The 21,151-nt window shown below is 44.9% G+C and overlaps 1 protein-coding gene across 2 annotated transcripts; it reads right to left on the bottom strand.

Annotated features, from left to right (window-relative positions):
• Positions 1-2,673: 2,673 nt before the first annotated feature.
• On the bottom strand, positions 2,674-20,388 carry RPN2 (ribophorin II). 2 transcript variants are annotated; one of them, XM_058814535.1, is made up of 18 exons: positions 20,361-20,388; positions 20,075-20,277; positions 19,070-19,165; positions 18,248-18,423; positions 17,349-17,424; positions 16,833-16,967; positions 14,606-14,782; positions 14,155-14,273; positions 13,691-13,796; positions 11,228-11,319; positions 10,985-11,099; positions 10,474-10,668; positions 9,881-9,967; positions 9,300-9,395; positions 8,098-8,173; positions 7,069-7,198; positions 5,387-5,471; positions 2,674-2,989 (listed from the first exon to the last, which is right to left on the bottom strand). In XM_058814535.1, the coding sequence occupies exons 1-17, from the start codon at positions 20,371-20,373 to the stop codon at positions 5,420-5,422; spliced, it is 1,944 nt and encodes a 647-aa protein (XP_058670518.1). In that variant the 5' UTR covers positions 20,374-20,388; the 3' UTR covers positions 2,674-2,989; positions 5,387-5,419. The 2 variants fall into 2 exon arrangements, with proteins under 2 accessions (XP_058670518.1, XP_058670517.1); XM_058814534.1 differs by lacking the exon at positions 5,387-5,471 and having other exon boundaries at positions 20,361-20,384.
• Between the last annotated feature and the right edge of the window lie 763 nt (positions 20,389-21,151).

The raw sequence follows: 21,151 nt of genomic DNA, 5'->3' as shown, positions 1-21,151 counted from the left end.
GCTGCTGCCTGCCTGACACAGAATAAACTCTAAAATGCTCAGCTATGGTTCCTGCTCAGCCTTGAGGAGTTCAAGCTGAAGTTATAGCTCTGCCAGAGCTAAAGGAGATCCCTGTGCATCAGATTGGGCTGTCACTGTTTCAACTCAACCTCCTGTTGCAGCTGTAAATGTTTTAAAAGGAGTAAGTTATTAGCCCAGTGATCTCATACAGCTCCTTGCTCCCTCTCACCCCAATCCCTCTGTGGTTTGTGTAATTATGTCTTCAGAAATGTAAATAACATCAGGATGGGGTCTGCTCTCCCATCAGCAGCAGGAAATAAGAGTTGTTTGAAATAAACCTGTCCAACAGCAGGTCAAGGTGGCTCTTTTGTTGAGACCTAAGTTTCTTGAGGAAGATGCTCCTCAGAGACAGTTGTCAAGTGCACTAAGGATGACTCAAAACTGGGCTAACAAAGACACCAGCTCCAGTACCAATAACAACACCAGGCTGGAATCACAATGATATATAATATACATACACATCACACATTGTGATATATATCACCATATAAATGTGTGTTTAGGCCTAGGAAGCCTTCCCTCCTTGCACTCCAACAATTCCATGTTGGTCTGCAGCTGTTACCATCTCATTTTTCCTCAGGTACCATGTCAGGTACCATGAACAGGAGGCTCCAGTGTGCATGGAAATAATTTCATCCTTGTACCGACTGCCTCTCTGTTAGAGCCTGTTCAGGTTTTACAATTCCAGCTCTAGGGAAGGGTTACAAAGCACCCAGCAGGATGGGGAACACTGAGAGGATGCTGAGGGAGAGCAGTGCAGCTGTGGCAGCAGCAGGAGCACTAAAGGATAACTGCTGCCCTTCCACAGGCCCTTCCTTTTGCTCCACAGAGCAGAAATACACAAAGGAATCACCTGAGTAGCCTGGTCCAAAATGGATTTCTAAACATATTCTGTAACAACACACTCAAAGCCATTAGGACTTACTACAAGGAAAGGAATTACAAGCAATGAAAAAGATTCCTAAAGCAGTAAGTAGACAGAGTAGCAAAAATTATTTAAACTCTGTTAAGTGGCATAACAGGCATATGCAAACATTGGATTGGATACTGCCAATAAAATCAAAACCCTTTCAAAAACATTTCAGAAAGTGTTTGGGTGATTAAGTCTGTGATTAAATGGATGGGTGAGTGCAGCTATTTAGAATAAGAGATTCCTTTGGAGATTCAGTTTGCTTCAAAATGAGGAAACAAATGCTCAAACTGTGAGATTAAATATAAAAACAAAGCAAATAAAAAATATCTGAGGACTAAAAGACCAAAATAATAAAAACAATCTTTCCTAATCCATAAGTAGTACAATCAATAGCAACACACACAGCTTAGAGAAGACACATCACAGGGGCACTCCATGATTCTCCTTTTGCATCCCTGCTCTCCTTGGATAAAATGCTGCAGCTCTAGAGGCACAGGGAAAGTTCTGTCCTAGCACAAAGCATCAGCAGAAAGAATTAGTTACAAAGCTTCTAAGTGAGCAGTAACAAAATCCAAGGCTAAAAAAATATTTCAGGGTAAATCATTATGAATAGCTTTGTTATTTCTTGTCTAAAACTCCTTTAGTCCCAGAGGACTTGAATGCAGCCTGAGATCTGGTGTTTGAAGGAGTGCAGGGGAGGTCACAGAAGTTCATGAAACCTCTGTGGGCCCACCCTAATGTTCACACTGCAGCAGCAGGTAGAACAGCTACAAAGAGCAGGAACAGTGAGCTAAGTGTGAGCAACAGCATGGGGAACAGACAAGGTGGGTTTAATAAAGGGGGGTCACGTCTCACACACGTGAAATGCTTTGGAGGATTCAGCTCCACACCCTCTATGCACATGCTTGCTTGCTGATGTAATTTTCCTGGATTTCCAGAAGACTTTGATAAGGTCCCTTTGCCAAAAGGCCTCTAAAGCACCTACCCTTGACACAGGATGCCCAGGAGCAGGGGAGGGAGCTAAATGTTAAATTTTCCATGTGAAAGTTGCTCAGCAGGAGGAGATTTAGGCCTTTGGTTATTACTATCTGTGAGTCCTTCAGTAACACCCAAAGCTGCTGCCTCAGCACTGCTTGGTGGTCCTGAAGGGAGTAATTAGGTGGAAATTAGAGTTTGAGTAACTCAAACACGGCCACATGGCAAGCAGCACACCTGGCTGTGGTTTCACAGGAGAGCAGAAGCAACAACCTCCATCAATCTGGAGTGAGAAGGTCACTGCCAGAGGCTGGGAACAAAGTGCAGCCCCCAGAGGACCCCCAAAGCTGCTGGGTCAGACACAGCCAGGCACAGCAGCACTGCTGGCTCCCACTAGGGCTGAGCCCCAGGGCCCAGAGCAGCTGGGCACAGCCTGGAGTGAGAGACAAACCTTCAGTGGAGAAGGCAGCCACAGCCTCACCCAAGGGCCAGGCAGGAGGGAAGTGCCCCCCAATAAACACAGCCCCCAGGGAAAGGCCATGAAAGAACAGGAAGCTTCACACTCACAATGACTCACACACAAAATTACCCACCAGAAAAAGCTCCTTTCATTCTCATATGAGCCCAGCTTCCAACCACTGCCTCTGAGACACCCAAAGCACAACACTCAGGACCATCCTTTCCTCCTCTTTATTCACAAATCTTTAGGATGAGGAAAGGGCACCTGGGGAAAAAGCAGATTTGTATTTTCTTCTTCCTTTTTCTCAAAAAGAAATTCAAATGTCCTGGGAGAAGGGGAGAGGATCCAGGGAAGAAAAGATTTTCCAGATTCATATGAAAAGCACTCCAGTAGCATGAACACAATGATGAAAATAAAGATTTTAAAAAAAGTTTAACTGGCACCCATTTGACTTAATATATAAAAAAAGAATTATCTTCTGCCTTCCTTCTTCTGGCCTTTCAGTTATTTATTTGCTTCTGTTCTGAAAGCATTTGCTTTGTTTTTCCACATTTCTTCCATTCTTCTGGTACTATTGTGTCCTGGAAAGAAAAATAAAAAAATATTAACTCTTCCAGGCAACAAAGCACTGGCCTGTACAGTACAAGTGTCCCCAGACCCCTCATTCTCTCTCAAAAGCAGCTTGTTGGACAAAATTCCCCAAAGCAGCTTATCTGAGTGATAAACCAGCACTGCTCTGGGATGGGGGATGGAATTCAGGGAGCATGGAAATGGTCAGAGAAAATGAAGAATAATTTCTGGTGCAAAAGGCATGAATGTGCCTATTAAATTACAGAACTGAACAAAGAAAAAACAACCCAGGCTGAAGGCAAAACCTGCAAGTACCTTAGCTCCTCCTCTTACCAGGGCTGATCCATCTGCTGGCAATTGTTGGTCCATGTTAACACAGAGTTCTTCATCTCCCCAGGAAGATCAGGCAGGGTTAGCACAGCAAACCCAACTTTTGAGGTCCTTTTGCCCTCCGTGATGCCACACAGGCACACATGGCATGACACTCTTAACTGACACAGCTGGGGCATCAGAAAACTCAGCAATGAGGAAAAATGCTTGTGACTGCACATGGCAGCAAAATCTAAATTAAGGTTTGTGGGTATTAAGTTATTTGCAAGATCTTAGGGCCACAGACAGCTCAGAGAGCTGCAGCCCCTCTGCTCTGAGGGATTTGGGGATGCTCAGCCTGGAGAAGGCCCAAGGGAGGCCTCACTGTGGCCATGCAGGACTTGAAGGGGTTTTTGAAAAGGAGTCAGAGGGATGTTTTATACAGGCAGATGGGGCAGTGGTTTTAAACTGAAAGAGGGCAGGTTTAGATTAGATGTTAGGAAGATTTTTTAAACTCAGAATGTGGTGAGGCACTGGCACAGGTTGCCCAGAGAAGCTGTTGTTGCCCCATCTCTGGAATTTGTTAAAGGCCAGGGTGGATGTGGCCCAAAGCAACCTGGTCTAGTGGATGGTGTCCCTGCCCATGGCAGGGGGTTGGAACTGGAGGGCTTTAAGATGCCTTCCAACCCAAACCTGTGTGTGATTCCATGATCCTCCTACAGCCCATGAGGAATGAAGGAGTTAAAATAGCAGGCTGAGGAACAGGAAACATGCAGGCCTTGGAGAACACACTCATGAGGCACTTGGTAACAGGCCACTAAAAAGCTGCAAACCACTGGCCCAAAGTGATGCTAAAGAGAAGCATCCAGGAGCCTGAACAGCAAACACAGCAGTCAAAAGGACAAGCGACAGCCACCTCCAGTTTCTCTCCAATAACTTGCTGTAGCTTGTTCTGTGCTCAGGTACTTCAGAACACTCCAGGGAGAGAAAAGACAGCAAAGGGTGTTTTTCTGAGGGACATGATGCCAAATTTTCCACAGGTAAAAACTGCAGAGAGGAGCACAGTGCACACCTTTTGTGTGGCACAACCTCCTAGTGCTGGTTTTGATTTGCACCACGAAAACTGGGCTCCATTCAACTCCCCAGTGCCTGGAGCACTGACAGTGGATGTGAGGGGAAGCAGATGCTCAGATGTACCTGTGCAGCACATTGTACAATGATCTGTGTCATCACAGGACCCATCCCACAAACTCTTCCTCTGCCCCACAACAAACCAGTGCACTGAGCAAGGAATGAAGCCCTCATGCACACACACTCAGAACTGGGCAGTCCTGCCCCCCACACCACAGTGCACAGAGCAAACTGGGACCTTACTTTGGGAAACTGGGACCTTACCTTTGGGAATGAAAGGACACAAAGGGCTTTCTGCTGGCAAAGGGCAATGGAGAGCCAGCACAGGACTGTATGGAATGGAGGGGGCTGGGAGCTGCTGCTGCCTGAGCCATCATGGCAGTCCATCAATTCAGTCTAATGGGAGGGTGACCCAGGACTGGGTCGAGCCCTCAGCTGAGAGAGGTGGTGCTGACCTGGCTCAGCTGCACAGAGCTCTCACCAGCCCAAATGAGGATGCAATTCAGCAGGCAGAGTGCCTGGCAGCTGCAAAGCCAGAATACTGCAGGTGGGGACAGGGAGTACCAGCAGCAGGGTGGGAACAGCCCCAGTGTCAGCCACTTTCACCATGGTCTCCTCCAGCCAACACTGCCAATAATTTATTTATAGGAGCAATAATACTGTATTATTTCATCACCTGAGAGCTCCTTGATGCCCACAACAGCATATTTACATGTGCACATATCACCACACAGACTTCAGATAATTCAGGAAATCACACAAATGCAATTTAGTCTCAGAGAACACGCCCTGCTAATATGCCCAACCCAGCTGCAGCCAGGGCACCCAAGGACTGATTTAAAGCCCACTAAGCAATGCTGGGGGAAGCAGCTTCAGCTCAGATATTTTTTTGTCAAAGGAGTGAGTGATGAGATGAAATGAAACAGGCAGCATGGCCAGGGAAAGGCAAAATGCAAAAAGGCCCTTACTTCCTGAAGAGCTGGTCACTAGCAAACCCCCTTTTACCGCAGCGTTCTATACTTTGCCAACCTACTGCTCTGCTCTGCAGCGATCCTGCCAAAAGGAGAGAGGGAAAAGGTTCAGAGAAGACAGTAAGGAAGAAAGCAGCCCTGATCCAGCAGCCAGACCCTGTGACAGAAATGCAAAAAGCAAAACCAGGCCTTCTGGTAACTTCTGTAACAAGCTGGTTTATACAGCCAGCCCCCTTCTCACGCCTGCTGTTGGCCTCCACAGCTTGGCCTCAAAGTGCAATCTGCTTAATTGTCACTGCACTCCAGCATCCGAGACAGGCAGGCACTGCCTTCACAAGAAGATGTCTTTTTGAACTTTAAAGTCGTGTACAAAGGGTTTAACTTTAGCCTCAGAGAGAAGTTTTACTTTCAAATTTGCCATTGTAGTTGCAGCTTCGTGTCATTTACAGCGAAAAAGCACACGGACACCCCCTGCAGTGGTTTGAAGCAGGAACCAACCACCTGCATTTATGTGCTAACAGAAGCCCTGGTTAAGCCAAGACACTTAGAAATTTGCTTCATTGTATTATTTTCCCCCAAATCTGTATCCTAGGCAATCTGCACTTAATAACAATGTCTCATTACTCATTATTAAATGACATAACAGTCCCAGGGGCAACAAAATTCCCAGAGGAAGTTATGTTAACACAATAAAATGCCAGTGGAGAGAGCTGGACATCTGAGGGAGCAAGGCTGAGAAAGCTGAGAGGACAGTATGAAAATGTTTAATTACATTAATCATCCTCCCTAACACAGCCATAAATGTAGAGATGTTTTAAAGAAAATAAATCAATGCAACCCTCCTGCAAATTATATTCTTATGGGTTTTTTTACAGCTCTTGTCCTGGTTTTAATAGAGTGTAATAAAAAGGTGAGACCCCAGGGATATCTATGCAGGTAGGTATCCAATAGCTCAAAAAGGGGAAAGTAAGGAAAGCACAGGTGTGATGGCAAAGCAGGTCAGTAAATCATCTTCAAAGTCAAATGCTACATTAGTACAAAAGCTTAAGTCCCACATGGAAACTGTGTGTGGCAGAAGTGAAGGACAGGAAATGGTGTGACCTCTAACAAGGCACTGCAGTGGCAGCAAACTGATGCCTGCCCACACCAGGGCAGTCCCCAGACATTGTGTGGCAGAAGACAAGTGTGCAGAATGAATCCAATCGAGTACAGAAAGGAATGCTGTATCCCTAATATCCAGCAGAATTTTCTCTGGGTTTGCCAGTGTTTGTTGCCTCTTGTCTGTTGCTGCATAGCTGATGAGCACTGCTTCCCTTTTCCCTACAATCACCCCTTAGCAAGAGGAACACAGCAGTAATTTACTCCCACCTTACCTTCCTCCTCTTAAAACCTTCATCACAAGCAGAGCTCCCAAATAGTTGGGCCTCCTCTATATTTATAGAGGCTTCCATAATCTAACACTATTCTAAGAGCTTCCTTCAGCACATGCCACATGGCCAATTCTCTGTGCAGGAGCTGCTCCCTGGGCACAGCCCTCACTGCCCTGCCCAGTCAAGAGGCAGGGAATGGGGATGAGCAGCCCAGCCCCACACACAAGGTCCAAGAGCCCAAAGCAGTGACACACAGCAGCACCCTGTCACCTCCTCCCCACTGATGTTAAAGCTCTGGGCCCCCCTTACCTCTTCACAGCTTTCTGAGCCAGCATCCTGTTGCCTGCCAGGAATGTGATGCCACCCAAAATGGCCAAGTACTTCAGAGTCTGGAACATGTTGAGCTGAGTCCAGTAGACATACATGAGTCCCAACATTGCTGGGGAAAAAAAAGACAGCCCATGGCTGAAACTGCATTTCAAAGACCAACCATGTGTCATCCTCAGAACAACTGTGCTGCCAGGCCTAAGCATTTGGTTCCTATCCCATCTCTGAAGCTCTGAATGGCAGCTCTAAAGACCACACATTATTGCTAGGGAATGGAGACATCTGGGTTCCTATTCTGGAGTGAAAATGAGACACTGACAGCTTGCAACCAACTCTCCTGTGGCAGAATTATGGACTATTATAGACATTAAGGGCTATTAAAAAGAGGAGGATACTCTGGATTTCAATAGGGGATATTAACCTCACACATCTGTAAGGGCTTACAGCTTTATAAAGCTTCCAAGTAACCTGACTTGGACTGAGAAACAAAGTGACATTTGAAAATCAATTCAATGTTCTCCCAACCTGCTATGTTTCTGAAATTCTACCAAGACAGTAAATAACTGTGTAACCAAGGACACAATAAAATGGATGAAAAAATTTGGTTCAGCCAAAGAACCAGAAGTGCTTTTATGGGAAGAGCTTAAAAGAAAAGATGTAGCTTTTCACTGTTGAGAGTCCTGCAGGTCCCAATCCCCACAGAACCTCCCCACTCTCAGAGGATAAACATGCAATAAAGTGTGACCTCTGGAAATAAGAAGTTCTATTAAGTACAGATAAATGGAGTGAGAGAGGGGCCTGGATAATGATGGCTGTTATAAGCTGATGGCCAAAACAGGTTTATCACCATATTAACAATCATGAAAAGCAGGAAGGCAGATGGAAACAAGAGAACAAGTGTTATGCTGTTATGTCATTAGAGTTAATAGACCACGAGCCCATTAACCACATGCTCTCATCTCCAACTCCCAGGTGAGGAGGTCAAACACACACAAAGCCTCTGACACTTACCAGCATGTCCCAAGTGGAAAACAATGGTGCTGGGAGCAAAGCTGAAGTTGGAGATGTTGGCACCTATCTTGATCCACTAAAAAGGAAAAGAAACAAAATTGGAGTTAAACAGCCTTGTAAACACAAGTTTTTATTTTAAAATTCAACATCTTTCAAGCCAGTTTAAGATCTTCAGTGAATCCAGTGTATTCTCTAGAGAAGCACTTGTTAATTACTGCAAGAGGAGACAGCAGTAATTTTGCTAAAGGCAGCATTGTTGAGCTCCTTCAATGGAAATGTCTCCTGCTACTTCTGACTGCCCCAATGCAGTTCCTCAAATATCTTAAACTGATGAGAGAAGACTGTTCCAAATTTAAATAATGAAAAAGAAATAGACATTGCTATTTCTACCCAGTTGAATTAATTTCCAATAAAAATAATTTTAAAAAAGGGTAATGCTCTCATTTTGGACTCATCCAAAGAACAGCTATAGACACAAGATATTTGCTCATAGTAGCACTTAGAGTTTTTGACTACAAAAGATAAAGGCATTAAGGGTGGAAAAGAGGAGCAGCAACAATGAGTTTTTTTATTAAAGTGTCACAACCTTGTATATTGTGAACTCCACAGACCAGAGGACATGACTGCCTGAATGCCAGCTTTCACTGAGACTGGCTAATGGGAAATTACTGCTGGAACCAGTTTCATCTTCCAAAAAAGGAATAATTTAACTTGTCTCAGTGAGATTTTTATTGCATTAAGTTCAAAGCACTGACCTGATGATACAGTGAGTGGCAGGGGATGGTTCAACTACAGACACTCAAATGTCCATAAATGGGAATTCAATCTGACAGGATTAAGTAACACAGATTTTGTGATGGATTTATTACATGTGAGGCAGAATAACTGCTTTTTTCCTGTGGAAATCTAATGTTATTGCAACTTAATCTGCCCACTGTTATTCAGCATCCCCAGCAGAAGCACACTGAAGAAACTCATCCACCTACTACAACTTGGCAGAAGTGTCATTCTGCTTTGACTACAACCTCAAAAGACCAAACCAGACCAGTGCTGTGCACTGACATCTGCTAGCTGCAACTCCAGCACTGCTGTGCCAGTCATGATTAACCAAAAGTTTTAGCAAGAAGTTGAACTGTCCAACCTCCTAAGTGAGTCTGACAGGATGGGAGAAGTGCTGTTCTTCTATGACCCAGTTCACTCACCAAGATGAGCAGCAAAAGCAGAGGGGAGAGAACCAGTGCTGTGAAAGTGTTGGAGACCACTGTGGGAGGCCTCTTCTCAGGTTCCCTGAAGAGATGCTGCAAACAAACAAAACCAACTGATGAGCAGGAGTGTTCCAACAGAGCAGCTCCTCTGCTCCCAAGTGCTGTTCTCAGAGGTTCCTCTGGGTCAGAGCCATTCTCCTTAAGGCAAAGACTGGCTCTTTAACACACAGTGTCTATTCCAGTCTCTGCACATTTGATTTCTTGCACAGTTAACTTTTCCTTGCACTCAACAGGAGCACTGGTTAGCTTGACATCAGCCCAGAAGGCTGGAATGAAACAGAGACCTTTCTGTGGTCCTTACCTGGCCAAATTTTCATGTTTGGGTCTTTTCACTGACACCAGTTGCTCTCTCATAGCTAGAACACACAGCTTTTTTATTCATACACCACGGAACTCCAACAAATTTCTTTCAATCAAGCAGTAACTCTGGTCTTCCTTTAACTACATTACTTACAAATAAATTATGATGAGAACACATTACACCAAGCCCTCATCTCCACATATAATCTTGACTGTACCTGGATTTCAGGTTTGGGAACAAAGAGGTTCTTGGACTGGACTGTGGATGGTGCATCCTCTTCTGGGAATATGATCACAACATCAGCCTGAAATGAAATTGTGCAGCTTCATGCATTTAGATCTAAATGCATAAAACCTATTCCATTACTGTGCTCTATTTCCCTATTTGACAATCTACAATTTACATAATTTTTTAAGAGAAATTGAGAAAAAGACACCATAATTTTTAAGAAGCCACCTCTCCTAAACAGGGGCAGTAATGTCATTCACCCATCATTAAGAATTGGACTTATTTCCAGCACAGAAAGAACAGAGAGGTTAAACCTTGAGAGCCTGCTGTGAAATTGCATCAAACCCATTCTGAAGCTTCTGCATCACCACATGTGGAAATTAATGTTAATTCCTGTCTTGCTTTGAAGTTTACTTAAAACTTGCAACAACACCAAACCTCAGAGCCCACAAATGGCCAAAAGGATTCTGGTTCACTAAAAAGAACAAAAGATTTGAGCTTTTTGCTTCCAAGCCTGTACCATGCCCTCCTGTCAGACTGTCAGTAATGACAAAACCACATCACCCACTTCCAGCTACATACCACATTCCAAAGGATTGGATTTTCCAGAGTGGCATCTCCAATGATCAGGTAAAGAGTGTAGGTCCCAGAGGCAGAGTCAAATTCAGTTTTTCTTTCAGAGGTATCCAGTTCAAATTTGTACACATTCTTGCTGTCTGGCTCTGCAACAAACACCACCTCCTGGCCAGTCTTTTGGTTGTGAAGTCGAACAAAAGTCTGCAAGGAAGATTGGAACATTCAAGGACTTTTCAGCTAGCAATTTACATTAAAAAAACCATCAGAAGTGTGCTTTTACAGTGCACTCAATCTGTGGAGTTAAATACAACACAATACCAGAGCCAGGAGAGTTTCATTTAACAGACAGACAAAACAAAGTGAATCTCCCAGCTAGTGAGATCAATGATCCTCACAGTACATGTCAGAAACATAAGGCTTCTCAAAACCCATCAAATCTTTTCAAGAGCAACTGTCACTTCAGATGCTTCATGATGGAACATCTTGGTAACACAGCAATGACAAAAATTGTCCTAACCTGGTGAGGGATGAGTTCAGCTCCACTGTTCACATCTATCAGCTGGAAGGATAAAGCAAAGTTCTGATGGCTGTCAGCAGTGAATGAGCCCTTGGCTTTGGCTGGGTAAGCTACCCTAGGAGGGAAAAAACCACACAGAACTGAGGTGATTTTCCAACAGAAGGCCTTGTGCTCAGAGAAACCAAGGCTCCAGTCTAGAGTCAGGGTTGCCCTCCCAGGATCACACAGCCCAAGCTGTTTTACCTGGTTGTTTTTGGTGCAATGCTCTGATCCTTATCCACAGTAGAAAGATCTACATTAGTAATCCCCACTTCTGTGGAAACTTTTACTTTCAGCTGCAACAAAACACAATAGAAAATTCTTCAGAGCACTCTGCATACACCAATTATGGCAAAGTTCACTGGAGATGCTTTAGCTCTTCAGTCCCTCTTCCCCAAAGAGGGTCTTATGACAAGTCAGAGCCTGACCTGCACAGAAGGACCTACAGCAATTTACCTTCTGGCAAAGCTCCAGCACCAGTCACTGACCCATCCCCTTCCTCCCTGCACCAGCAGCCAGCTCTGCAAACACCAACTTCTCAGGCATGCTGGAATTAGCTGCCTTGAGAGAGCTGCTTTGAATTAAACAGTCTACCCACCAAGATCCAACTAGCTTTCCTTCTGAACTAGCAGAAGCCAGCTAGTAAAGATTACATCACATTTGATACAACTTCACACTGCCTGTGCATGTGTCCTTCTGCTTTTTGGACAGCAGTTTGAGACAAGAGGTCTCTGGACAGCAACAGTTCTGCCTCTGTTGGCTCCTAAAGCCCAAGAGGTTTCCGTTGACTTTATTACCAGCAGGCAATGCCAAAGCATTCCTGCAGAGCTGCACTTTGTCCAGCAAGCTTTGCTGCACTCACAGCACTCACCCCTCAGTGCAGGGCAGCCAATAAAGCCCTGCCGTTTATCTCACTCCTCTGTGCTAAGTGCAGTATAAACCTCAAGGAGAGAAATGATTTCCTGCCCTTTCCCCAGCCCCAAACCACAGCCCATTCAGGCACTGAGCCAGTGGGTTTGACTGATTTCAATTCTTCTCTCAAACACAAGCAGTTACTGCAGTCTGTAGTTTTTAATTAGCACATTTGTTCTCACAGCTTACAAATGCTCCCCTAGAGAATTGAAGTTTCCTTGCCAAGACATTTTTCATCTTATACTACAATTTGTTATTACAGGTTTGCTCATGTGAGCCAGCCCCACACCCTCAGCCTGAAAAATAATTCACAGACAACCTGTAGGAAAAATATGTAAAAACATGAACCAAACTGTTCAGGTCAGACTTCACACACAATCATCTTGGCAATTTCTTTACAACAAAAAGTGTAATTTAAGAGAGAGGCTATCCCTAAAAATGGATCCATTAACATGCAGATGATTCAAGCTAACTTTAGCAAAGCCTTCATTTGTTCCAAGACAGGAGCAAAGAAAGATGGACTAAGAAATAATAATTTAAAAAATGTTGCGTGGAGGCAACTCAGAGCTGCAGCACACAGCCCCCCCCCCAACTGCACAGTACACAAACATCTCTCAAATATTTTAATGCCAGGAAATGTAGTCGCTGCCTGAGTAATGACCCACTGGTTTAGCTCATTACTGTCAAAACGATGGTGCATTAAGGACAATTAATGTTAATAACAGTAAGGAAAAAAGCAGCTCCCCAGCAGTCCTCCCCCATAACAATGTGTCTTATTAGCAGCAGTTCCCACAAAGCTGCTGGAGCTAATACATTCCTGCAAGTGCCTCCCTGTGCCAGCCCCAGCTTAAGCAGGACAATCCAGCCCCTTCTGACACCCCTGAGGGCCATTAGTGCTCCACTGACAGAGCCAATTTGATACTCAGACTAAAGGTCAGCTGTTGTGTCTTCCTCCACTTCAAGCTAAATATGTGGGAAGACTTGAAATGTTAATTGTTTCCTTAAATAGGTGATTGAGGGCAAAAATTAACCCTGGGAATGGACCTCTTTGGAGAAGAGCATTCTCAGCTGTTGACACTGGGGTGACTACATGAGCAGTCAGAGAGGTCACATTCCTCTCACTGTAACAAACTTGAGGAAAGTGAAACTCCAAATGTTTATATAAAACTGCTCTTCAGAAAGGTGTGGTCTAAGAGCTTTTGCCACCAAAATACGGCTGTGTATGCATGAAAAGACTTCATCTGCTTTGGTCACTGCTTCTCCACTACAAAATCTTCACCATCTATACAGTTTGGAAATGCCAAGACTCCCTTGACTCTCTTGTAGGGTTTCAGACCTTATACAAACAGACAACAACAAATGCTCAGCTTCCACACAGCAGGCAAACATCAGACAACTGACAGCCAAGCCTTGAGATTTATGGGCTCAACTCTGGAATGCTCTGAAGAACTAAGACTGGAAATCATTTCTGCATATCGACTTAGCGCTGCCATATGAACACCTCCCCTGTTATCCTTTGTTCATACGCTGTCAGATCAGCATCTAAGTGATAAGACAGGTTTGAAATTTACACAAATCCCTTTTGATCATGTTTTAATCTGGTTACTGGCCATAATCCTGAGTCAAAATCCAATGCATTATAGAAAAGCATGTGATAGAAATTCCATACAACTGGCAACATCTTTCACAAGTATAAATAAAAAGCTGTTTCAGTGACTAGGCAAAGAATCAAAATACATCAAAGAGCACACCCACCTCCACTTTATTAGCAATAAATCGCTTATCTCCATCTACACTGATAGAGAAATCATAATATCCACTAGCAGGTTTCACATTCATGAAGTTCAGCTCAAAGAAATCTCTGTAACACAAAAACCCAAGGTGTCAACAAGTCTCCAAATATGGTACATTAAACAGGTAAACAAACACAGCATAAAACTAACATTTCTAAGTGCAGCAGGAAAAGAATTCTTCAAAGTTGGCCAAAGTCAAAGAAACATTGGAATTTCCCACTCCCATTCAAAAGAAAAAACAACAGAAATTCACCATCACCACCAAATGTGATCAGTCACTCTACACTAACAAAACACAACCACAGCATTTTAAGTTTTCTACCACAGAAAGATTTCTCTGGTGGAAAAATATTTTTGGAAAATAAGTCTAACATTGCTTAAATAACACCTATTTGTCTTACTCTAAAAATAATCTTATTTTCTTACCCAGAGAGAGTAAATGGTAGCTGTTGAAGGACAGTGGCTTTGCTGGACACAGACTTGGCTTGGTCCAGCTTTACAGAAACTTGAGTCAGTAGCTGGGACATAACATTGGTCACTTGAAGCTATGAGAAAAAAAACCAGCATTTCTGTGAGACATGGCCCAGAAGGAATGCAGGAGCACAGACAACTCAGTGTTACACACCCAGAGCTCTCCCCTGCTCAGCATCCCAGCCTCCCTGGCTCTTTCTAACACAAGAGGGGAGGTGAAGAGCTGACTTCCACATCATGCCTTCTTGGTAAGCTGAGGTTCCTAAAAATCACTTCACAAAAGCCCTACAATCCCAGACCTGCTGGAGCCTCAGCCACAGAGCTAAAAGTGAAAGGCAGCTTACACTTTTGTCAGCCCAGAGCTACAGCAGCACAGACTGAGCCAAGCTGTGGGGCTAAGGCTTACCCTGAGCAGGGGCTGGTGATGAGACACAGCTGCAGGACCATCAGGGACAATGATGATGGGCAGGTGGAAGCGGTTCTGGGACAGGGCACCTGCAGCACGAGCAATGCTGAAAGCCTCTGACAGAGTCTCAAAGTTCTTCTTGCTAAAAATGGCATTCATCAGCTGGATGACCTGATCCTGAAAGAGGAAAAGCCAACCACATATAAGCAGCAGCAGCTTCCCACAACATTGCAAACTGGCTGAGTGTTATGTTATTAATGAAAACATCATTCATAAAAGACTGTTTAATTTTCCATTTGCTTTAAAACCAGTTCAAATTATGAGGCAACCCAAAAATTATCTACCTTTGGAATTTCATGTGCATTCTTATTCTTGGCTGGGAGGCTCCAACCACAATGGCTGGAACTGTATCAAGAACTTGGAAAAGCAGAAAATAGATCCACCTCTGCAAATGCTGTGTTTCAGAGTAAAAAGATGTCATCAGCTCAACTACCCAGACTGCATGTGGCTGCAAAAAGACAAATTGGCTGCAAGAGCTGCACAACTCTCCTCATACAGAGGAGCAGAACCAGGCTTGGTGTCCTGGCTGGGAAAGCCATGGAACAAAGCACCCCAATGGCTCTGGAAGGAGCCGGCCTAGGTCCAGGCAGGCTTATCCCCTGAGGCTCAGCAGTGTCCTCAGGCTAAGAGGATTAGCTTTAAAGCAGTACCACCAGGAGCACAGAGCCAGCTCTGCCTCTGGGATGTGCCAAAGCTCATTTGTTCTCCCCAAAGCAGGAGTGGGACAGCATCCCCCAGCTGGCTTTGCAGGCTGACTCAGTAGGGTTAGGGCATCTGCACCACTCTCTGCACATTATTCATTACCCCTCATTATTCAGCTTCTTCCATCCCTCCCTGCTAGTCTGGAAAACAGAGGGATGGCTACCTGGACTTTGATCCAAAGCAAGGATTTTGGGCTAAACCCTAATGAGAATGAGTACAAAAACAATCTCAAATAAAGCAATAAAGATACAAGTTAGTGACCTGCAAAGAACACTTCTAAATGAAATTCACTGCACATCAAATTTTCACTTTTCTGCTTTGTACCAGTGAACACCAAACAACATCACAACTAGAGAAAGCATCCAGACAAATGCCACAAAACTCCTGCACAGTGCAAATCCTGCAGTGTTTTTCATGCCTGTGGAGGGCATGGCACTGCTCCAGACCTTAATCAGCAACTGACACTCTCACTGAACTTGTGGGGAGAAAAAACCAGGGAGTTATTTTTTACAAACACTACATGTTATTTTTTATAGACAGTTTTGTGGCATTCCAAAGGCACTCTCACAATTCAACAGAGATAAAGCCTCCAGCCCCAACAGCAACACTTCTGACAGCACAATTCTGAAAAAAACAAAACAATTTTCCTTAATTGGTCTTTTTTTAAAGCATCATTTGGACGCTGACAGTTTGAATTGCACGTGGCAGAATCACCATCTCAAAAATGACATTAAAATTACTTTGCATTAATCTGTTTGGCAGCAGTGTGGAAAAGAGCCAGGACTGAACTCAGATGTCTTTCACTGGCTTCTGCCTTAACCCTGCCACTTTGGCTCATGCTTTAGGGAACTGCCATTCTCACTCCAAAGTACATCTAACTCCATTAACTTGTGGGAAAAAAAAAATAAAAATCAAGTGGATAGCTTGCAGTAATGACTTCTGGCTTAAACAAGATCAAAAGAAATTTCCAGCAGTCTTTCATCTTAGACAATAAGTTTTTTCATCTGGATTCCTGCAGGCACAAGGTAATGTTGTCTCTCTTTTGGGCACCCCAAACTGGGGTGCCTGCATTTCCTCACAGATAAATAACATTTGCAAAACACCTTGAAATGCTGGAAAGTGCTGCAAGTGCCAAATACCAGAACAAACTCTGAAACAAGGGTTTTTTTCAACACCATGGCTCAATAAACAAAGAAAAACTAAGCTTCACTTGCAATTTCCTTTTGTACACTTGAAAAAGCAAAAAACCCAACAAATCCAGCCTGTGATCTTTAAGTTGGAATTTCCTCTTAGATACTATTTCCTAGCATTCCCTCCACAATGTCCCTTTTAACTGAGTGTGCTCAGTATTTTTTGCAGTAGAAATTCCACCCGGTCACACCAGGCTCTGGCACTGCCCCACAGGGACTGAGCAGATCCTTTCTGGGAGCTGGAGTGTGCAAGGAAGGAAAGGGCAGGTACACACCTCCTTTATTGCTGGCTCTGTACCCACATGGTCTGACAGCTTATAGGCAGCAGCAACAAACAGGGCAGTAGTCTCAATTCCTTCTTCAAACTGCAGGTAAACTCCACCCAGGTCATCCAAGCGAGCCACAAGATCCTGGCAGAGAGAGTTATTAAAATTCCAATTGCATTCTAGAGGATCCACGGGAGTGAACTCTCCTGTTAGCTCTTTAATTAGGAATTATCTGTATGGGATCAATGATATATTTTGTAATTGTTATTTAGAAATAGCAAGAAAGAAAATCCCCCAGCCTTTAGTGGATTTAATTATATGTAAATGTCAGGACTGTGTATTTTTCAGTCCACTGTGAAACAGATAAAAGCCCAAGGAATTACCTGCTTGAAAGCCAAGCCACATCATGCAGGCAGACAATTAGCCAGGCTGGTTTTTCATTTTGTTTTTCACATTAATACATCGTTTAGTTCTAAAGCAATCTAGCAAATTTGTGAGTAATTAGAGAGCACAGTGTGTTCCTACCTCAATCTCCTCAACAATGCTACTTAGATCTGCCTGCTGGGACAGGTGAGATGCCGTCTCCAAAGCCTGGATGGTTCTTCAACAAGAACAAACAAAACCAAACAAGTGTGTGATTACTCCTTTCTTAAAAGCCAAACATCATTTAAATCAAAGCAACTGCATTTTCTATTCTGAATGAAGTGTAAAACAGCTGCTCCTGCCTTCAGTTCACTCAACAGAATGAATCTGAAGTGATTTAGTGTGAACTTGGCATTCATTAGAGTGTCACTTTAGCTGCATCAGAACTGCAAGGACTCAGAGCAGAGAACAAACTGATCCCTGCAGAGCACAGATCCCAGACTCGCCTCTGAGGCTTCCAGGAATCCACTTTTTTAGTCAGCAAGGCAAGTTTTAAAGTTTCCCTTTCTTCCCCAGCCTTTAAGGGACATTCTGTTCTCTTGTTTCAGAGTGAAACAAATTTTTTTGGTGATAAATGCCAAGATTCCTTCAGCTCACTGGTACATATTTTCCAGCTCACAGTGCAGGCACCCCAGACTACAAACAGGGCTGAGAAAGAGCATTAAGTCTGTGCAACCATAAATGACACAGAATCATGGTTAGGTATAAAGTAAAAATTCTGTTATCAATCCTTTTAAGTGGAGGCTTTTTTGGCATACCATCCCTTTAGTGACCATTATCCTTGAACTAAAGTGAATAAATAAGTTCATTTACAAAATCATATAAAAACAGCTCCAAAACTCAACCCCCATATATTTTGTTGCCCCGAGAAACAATAATGAACTGGACAGCACCTACTCTAACACACCTATATTCCAAATATTAAGCAATAAAACAGTTTTTAATTCAAACCCCAGCAGCCTGGAGGGTAAACACACAAATCCCTCCTGTGTGAGACTCACGCCAGCACGCTCTCCTCCTTGCTGAGCCGAGCACTGAGAGCACTCAGAGCTTCCTGGGATGCCAAGGGAAGGCCAAAGCCACTCAGGGCACCCACAGCATGGAAGATCTGGGTGACTGAGGAATCCTCACTGACAGCTGCCAGCAGCAGCTCCCTGGTCTCATTTGAAATGGTGACCTGAGGAAGAGCACAGGGAACACTGTGATTCACATTTGAAAAAAAAAAGGTCTTTAAATCACCTCTGATTCCCTCTGGAGCAATACTAGATTGGTGAACTTCTATAAAATTCTGGGGGAAATCCTTTTGTAATTCATTACTTTTTAGTTTAATTGATTAAATCTTAAAGTTTTGCTGTCAACCATCAATTAATCAGGATAACCCATTCAGAGGTATCCTGGTAACCTGCTACAGCTTTTCATGTGGCATCACCTCACTGTGTAGTAGCCATGGGTACTGATGGCAGAGAGGGCTTGGGTAACCCACCCCAGCTCAGCAAGGGTGCTCTGCACCTGTACCCAGCACCAGACAGTCTGTCACACACACAAAGAGCTTCTAATTGACACAGTGCTGAGGATTCTAACAAAATGTGCTGCCTTTTGTGTTTAATTAAAGAACATCCCCTCGGAATTACCCTGGGCCAAATACTTGTGTTACATATTTACACTCTGCCTTGTGCAGAGCACACCCAAACATTTATTTACCAAAGGCACAACAGAGAACAATCCACTAAAAGAAAGTAAAACTTGAGCATAAAATAAACACAAGAAAAATATCAAGGCAAGTATTTCCTTGTTAGTATCTGTCTGCAGAACTCCACACTCACCTCACAGCCTGACAGCACCTGCATGGCCTGGGCAGCATAAAAGAGGGATTCAACACTGCTGGAGTCCACATGAGATTTGATGAACTTGCATGCAGCCTGTGCAGAAACAGAAGTTAAACCACTGAGAAGAGATTTAAATGACACTCTAAGCCAATTCCATGAACACTGTGCATTTTTATTTCCCCCAAATCCTACTCTGCCAAGTGCTGCACAGAAACAAGGGTGGCTCCTCCTAAAAGACATAAGGAATTTTCACATAAGCTCTACTGCAAACATAATTCAAACCTAAATTGAGTATAATTATAAAGCCTATCAGAATTAAAGCCTAACAGGTGTATTTAGTAGGGCAAACCTTCCAGGATAGAGAACAGATGAAGAGAAATTCTGTAGGTGAGCTGTGTATCACACCATCACTAATGGATACATATACAGAATTTCAAAAGAGAAAAATGGAGCAAGCAGGTACAGCATAAAGGCAAGCAATGTCTGCTTGTTAATTTGTGTTAATGACAGCTGGATAGATGGGATGCATTTTAACCAGAAAATAACCAAGAATTTAACTGCTCCTGAATTCAGCACTTGAACTGAAACAAACTAATGGGAGCTCTATTTAACAGTACAGTGCACTAAATGTGCCACAGGCAGGGAACTTATTCACCAGGCAGTTAAACAAATTGATATCCCCGGTAACATCACAGCGGGCCCTGGAGGAGCGAGCCCTGAAGGCGCCATTCACAGCAGTGAGTGTCAGCGAGCCAGGGCCACGCTACTGCCCGCACAAAAATGCAATTTATCCAAATAGTACATGACAGTCGCCAATTACCAGTGATACTTCGGTACTTACTAAGGATACAATGCTTTTATAAACGCTTTACATCTCCCTGCCTAAGCAGAGCTGTCTCTATAAACCCATATTATATTAATAATTCGTCATTCACTGCTATGCAGCAGCCTCACACAGCAAAGCGCCCCCGGGCAGCGATACCCGGGCTCTCCCCCGCTCACCTTTTCGTCCGCCACCCTCACCCCGAGGCTGCTGAGCCCCACGATGGAGTAGAAGGCGGAGCGCACGTCCGTGAAGGGCCGCTCCAGCACCGCCCGCAGCCGCGCCAGGTCGCGGGCATCGAGACGATGACTGGGGACAAGGGCCTGGGCACAGGCGAGGAGAAGCAGGAAGCCGAGCGCCGCCTCCAGACGCAGTCGCGGGCCTGCGGAGAGATAACCGCGTTACCCCGCGTGCCCCCATCCCCGCAGCACCGACACCGACCCGGCCCTGCCGCCCTCGCCTCACCCGGCGCCGCCATGATGCCGCTCCCTCCCGCGCCACGGCGCCGCTTCCGCCCCACGCCCCGCCCCGCCCGGAACGCGCCATCATGCCACGAGGGGGGGTGAGAGGGACGGTGTATTATGCGAGCGTCCCTCAGCTCCACTGCTGCTCGCTACGACAACGGAAAAACTGTGAATGAGAGTGAAGCGAGCTGGGCGGGAGAGACAGCTGGGTGGGGGGGGGTTAGAGACGGGGCTGCCAGGCCACGGGAATGAATAATTCCCCCCGGGTTGCGGAAGTGGTACGGGCCTCCCGGCGGGCCTCGGGGGCGGCCCCTGGCGGGGATGTGGGCTGCGCTGATTGGCCAGGGCGCCTTAAAGGGGCCGTGGCGGGCAGGTGTCTGAGGGCCGTGCCCGGCTGTCATGGCCCGGATTTCTCACAAGCAGCCGTGCCAGGCCGTGCCATGCCTGCCATGCCCAGGGAATGGTCCCAGCCCAGCCTGGCAGAGCTCCAGGGCCGTGGGGACACCGCTCCCCGGCACAGGGTGGGGTGGTTGGGGTGTCTGTGCAGGGCCAGGAGTTGGACTCCGTGATCCTCATGGGTCCCTTCCAACTCACAATATTCCAATCCATGTTCTGTTTTGATTCTGTGATTGTCCAGTGTTTTGTTTCAAGGGAAAGAGGAATGGGCTGCCTGGCTGAGAGCTGCCAGCAGTGAGGTCAGGAAACTGAACGGTAACTGAGGGAAAGGTAATTTTGGAAGTGGGAGATGACAGCCACTGACTCATTGACCACCTACTCCAAACAGACCCCAGA

The sequence above is a fragment of the Ammospiza caudacuta genome, chromosome 15, assembly GCF_027887145.1.
Source record: "Ammospiza caudacuta isolate bAmmCau1 chromosome 15, bAmmCau1.pri, whole genome shotgun sequence".
In the NCBI taxonomy this organism is placed as follows: domain Eukaryota; kingdom Metazoa; phylum Chordata; class Aves; order Passeriformes; family Passerellidae; genus Ammospiza; species Ammospiza caudacuta.
This window is presented reverse-complemented; position numbering and strand designations above follow the sequence as displayed.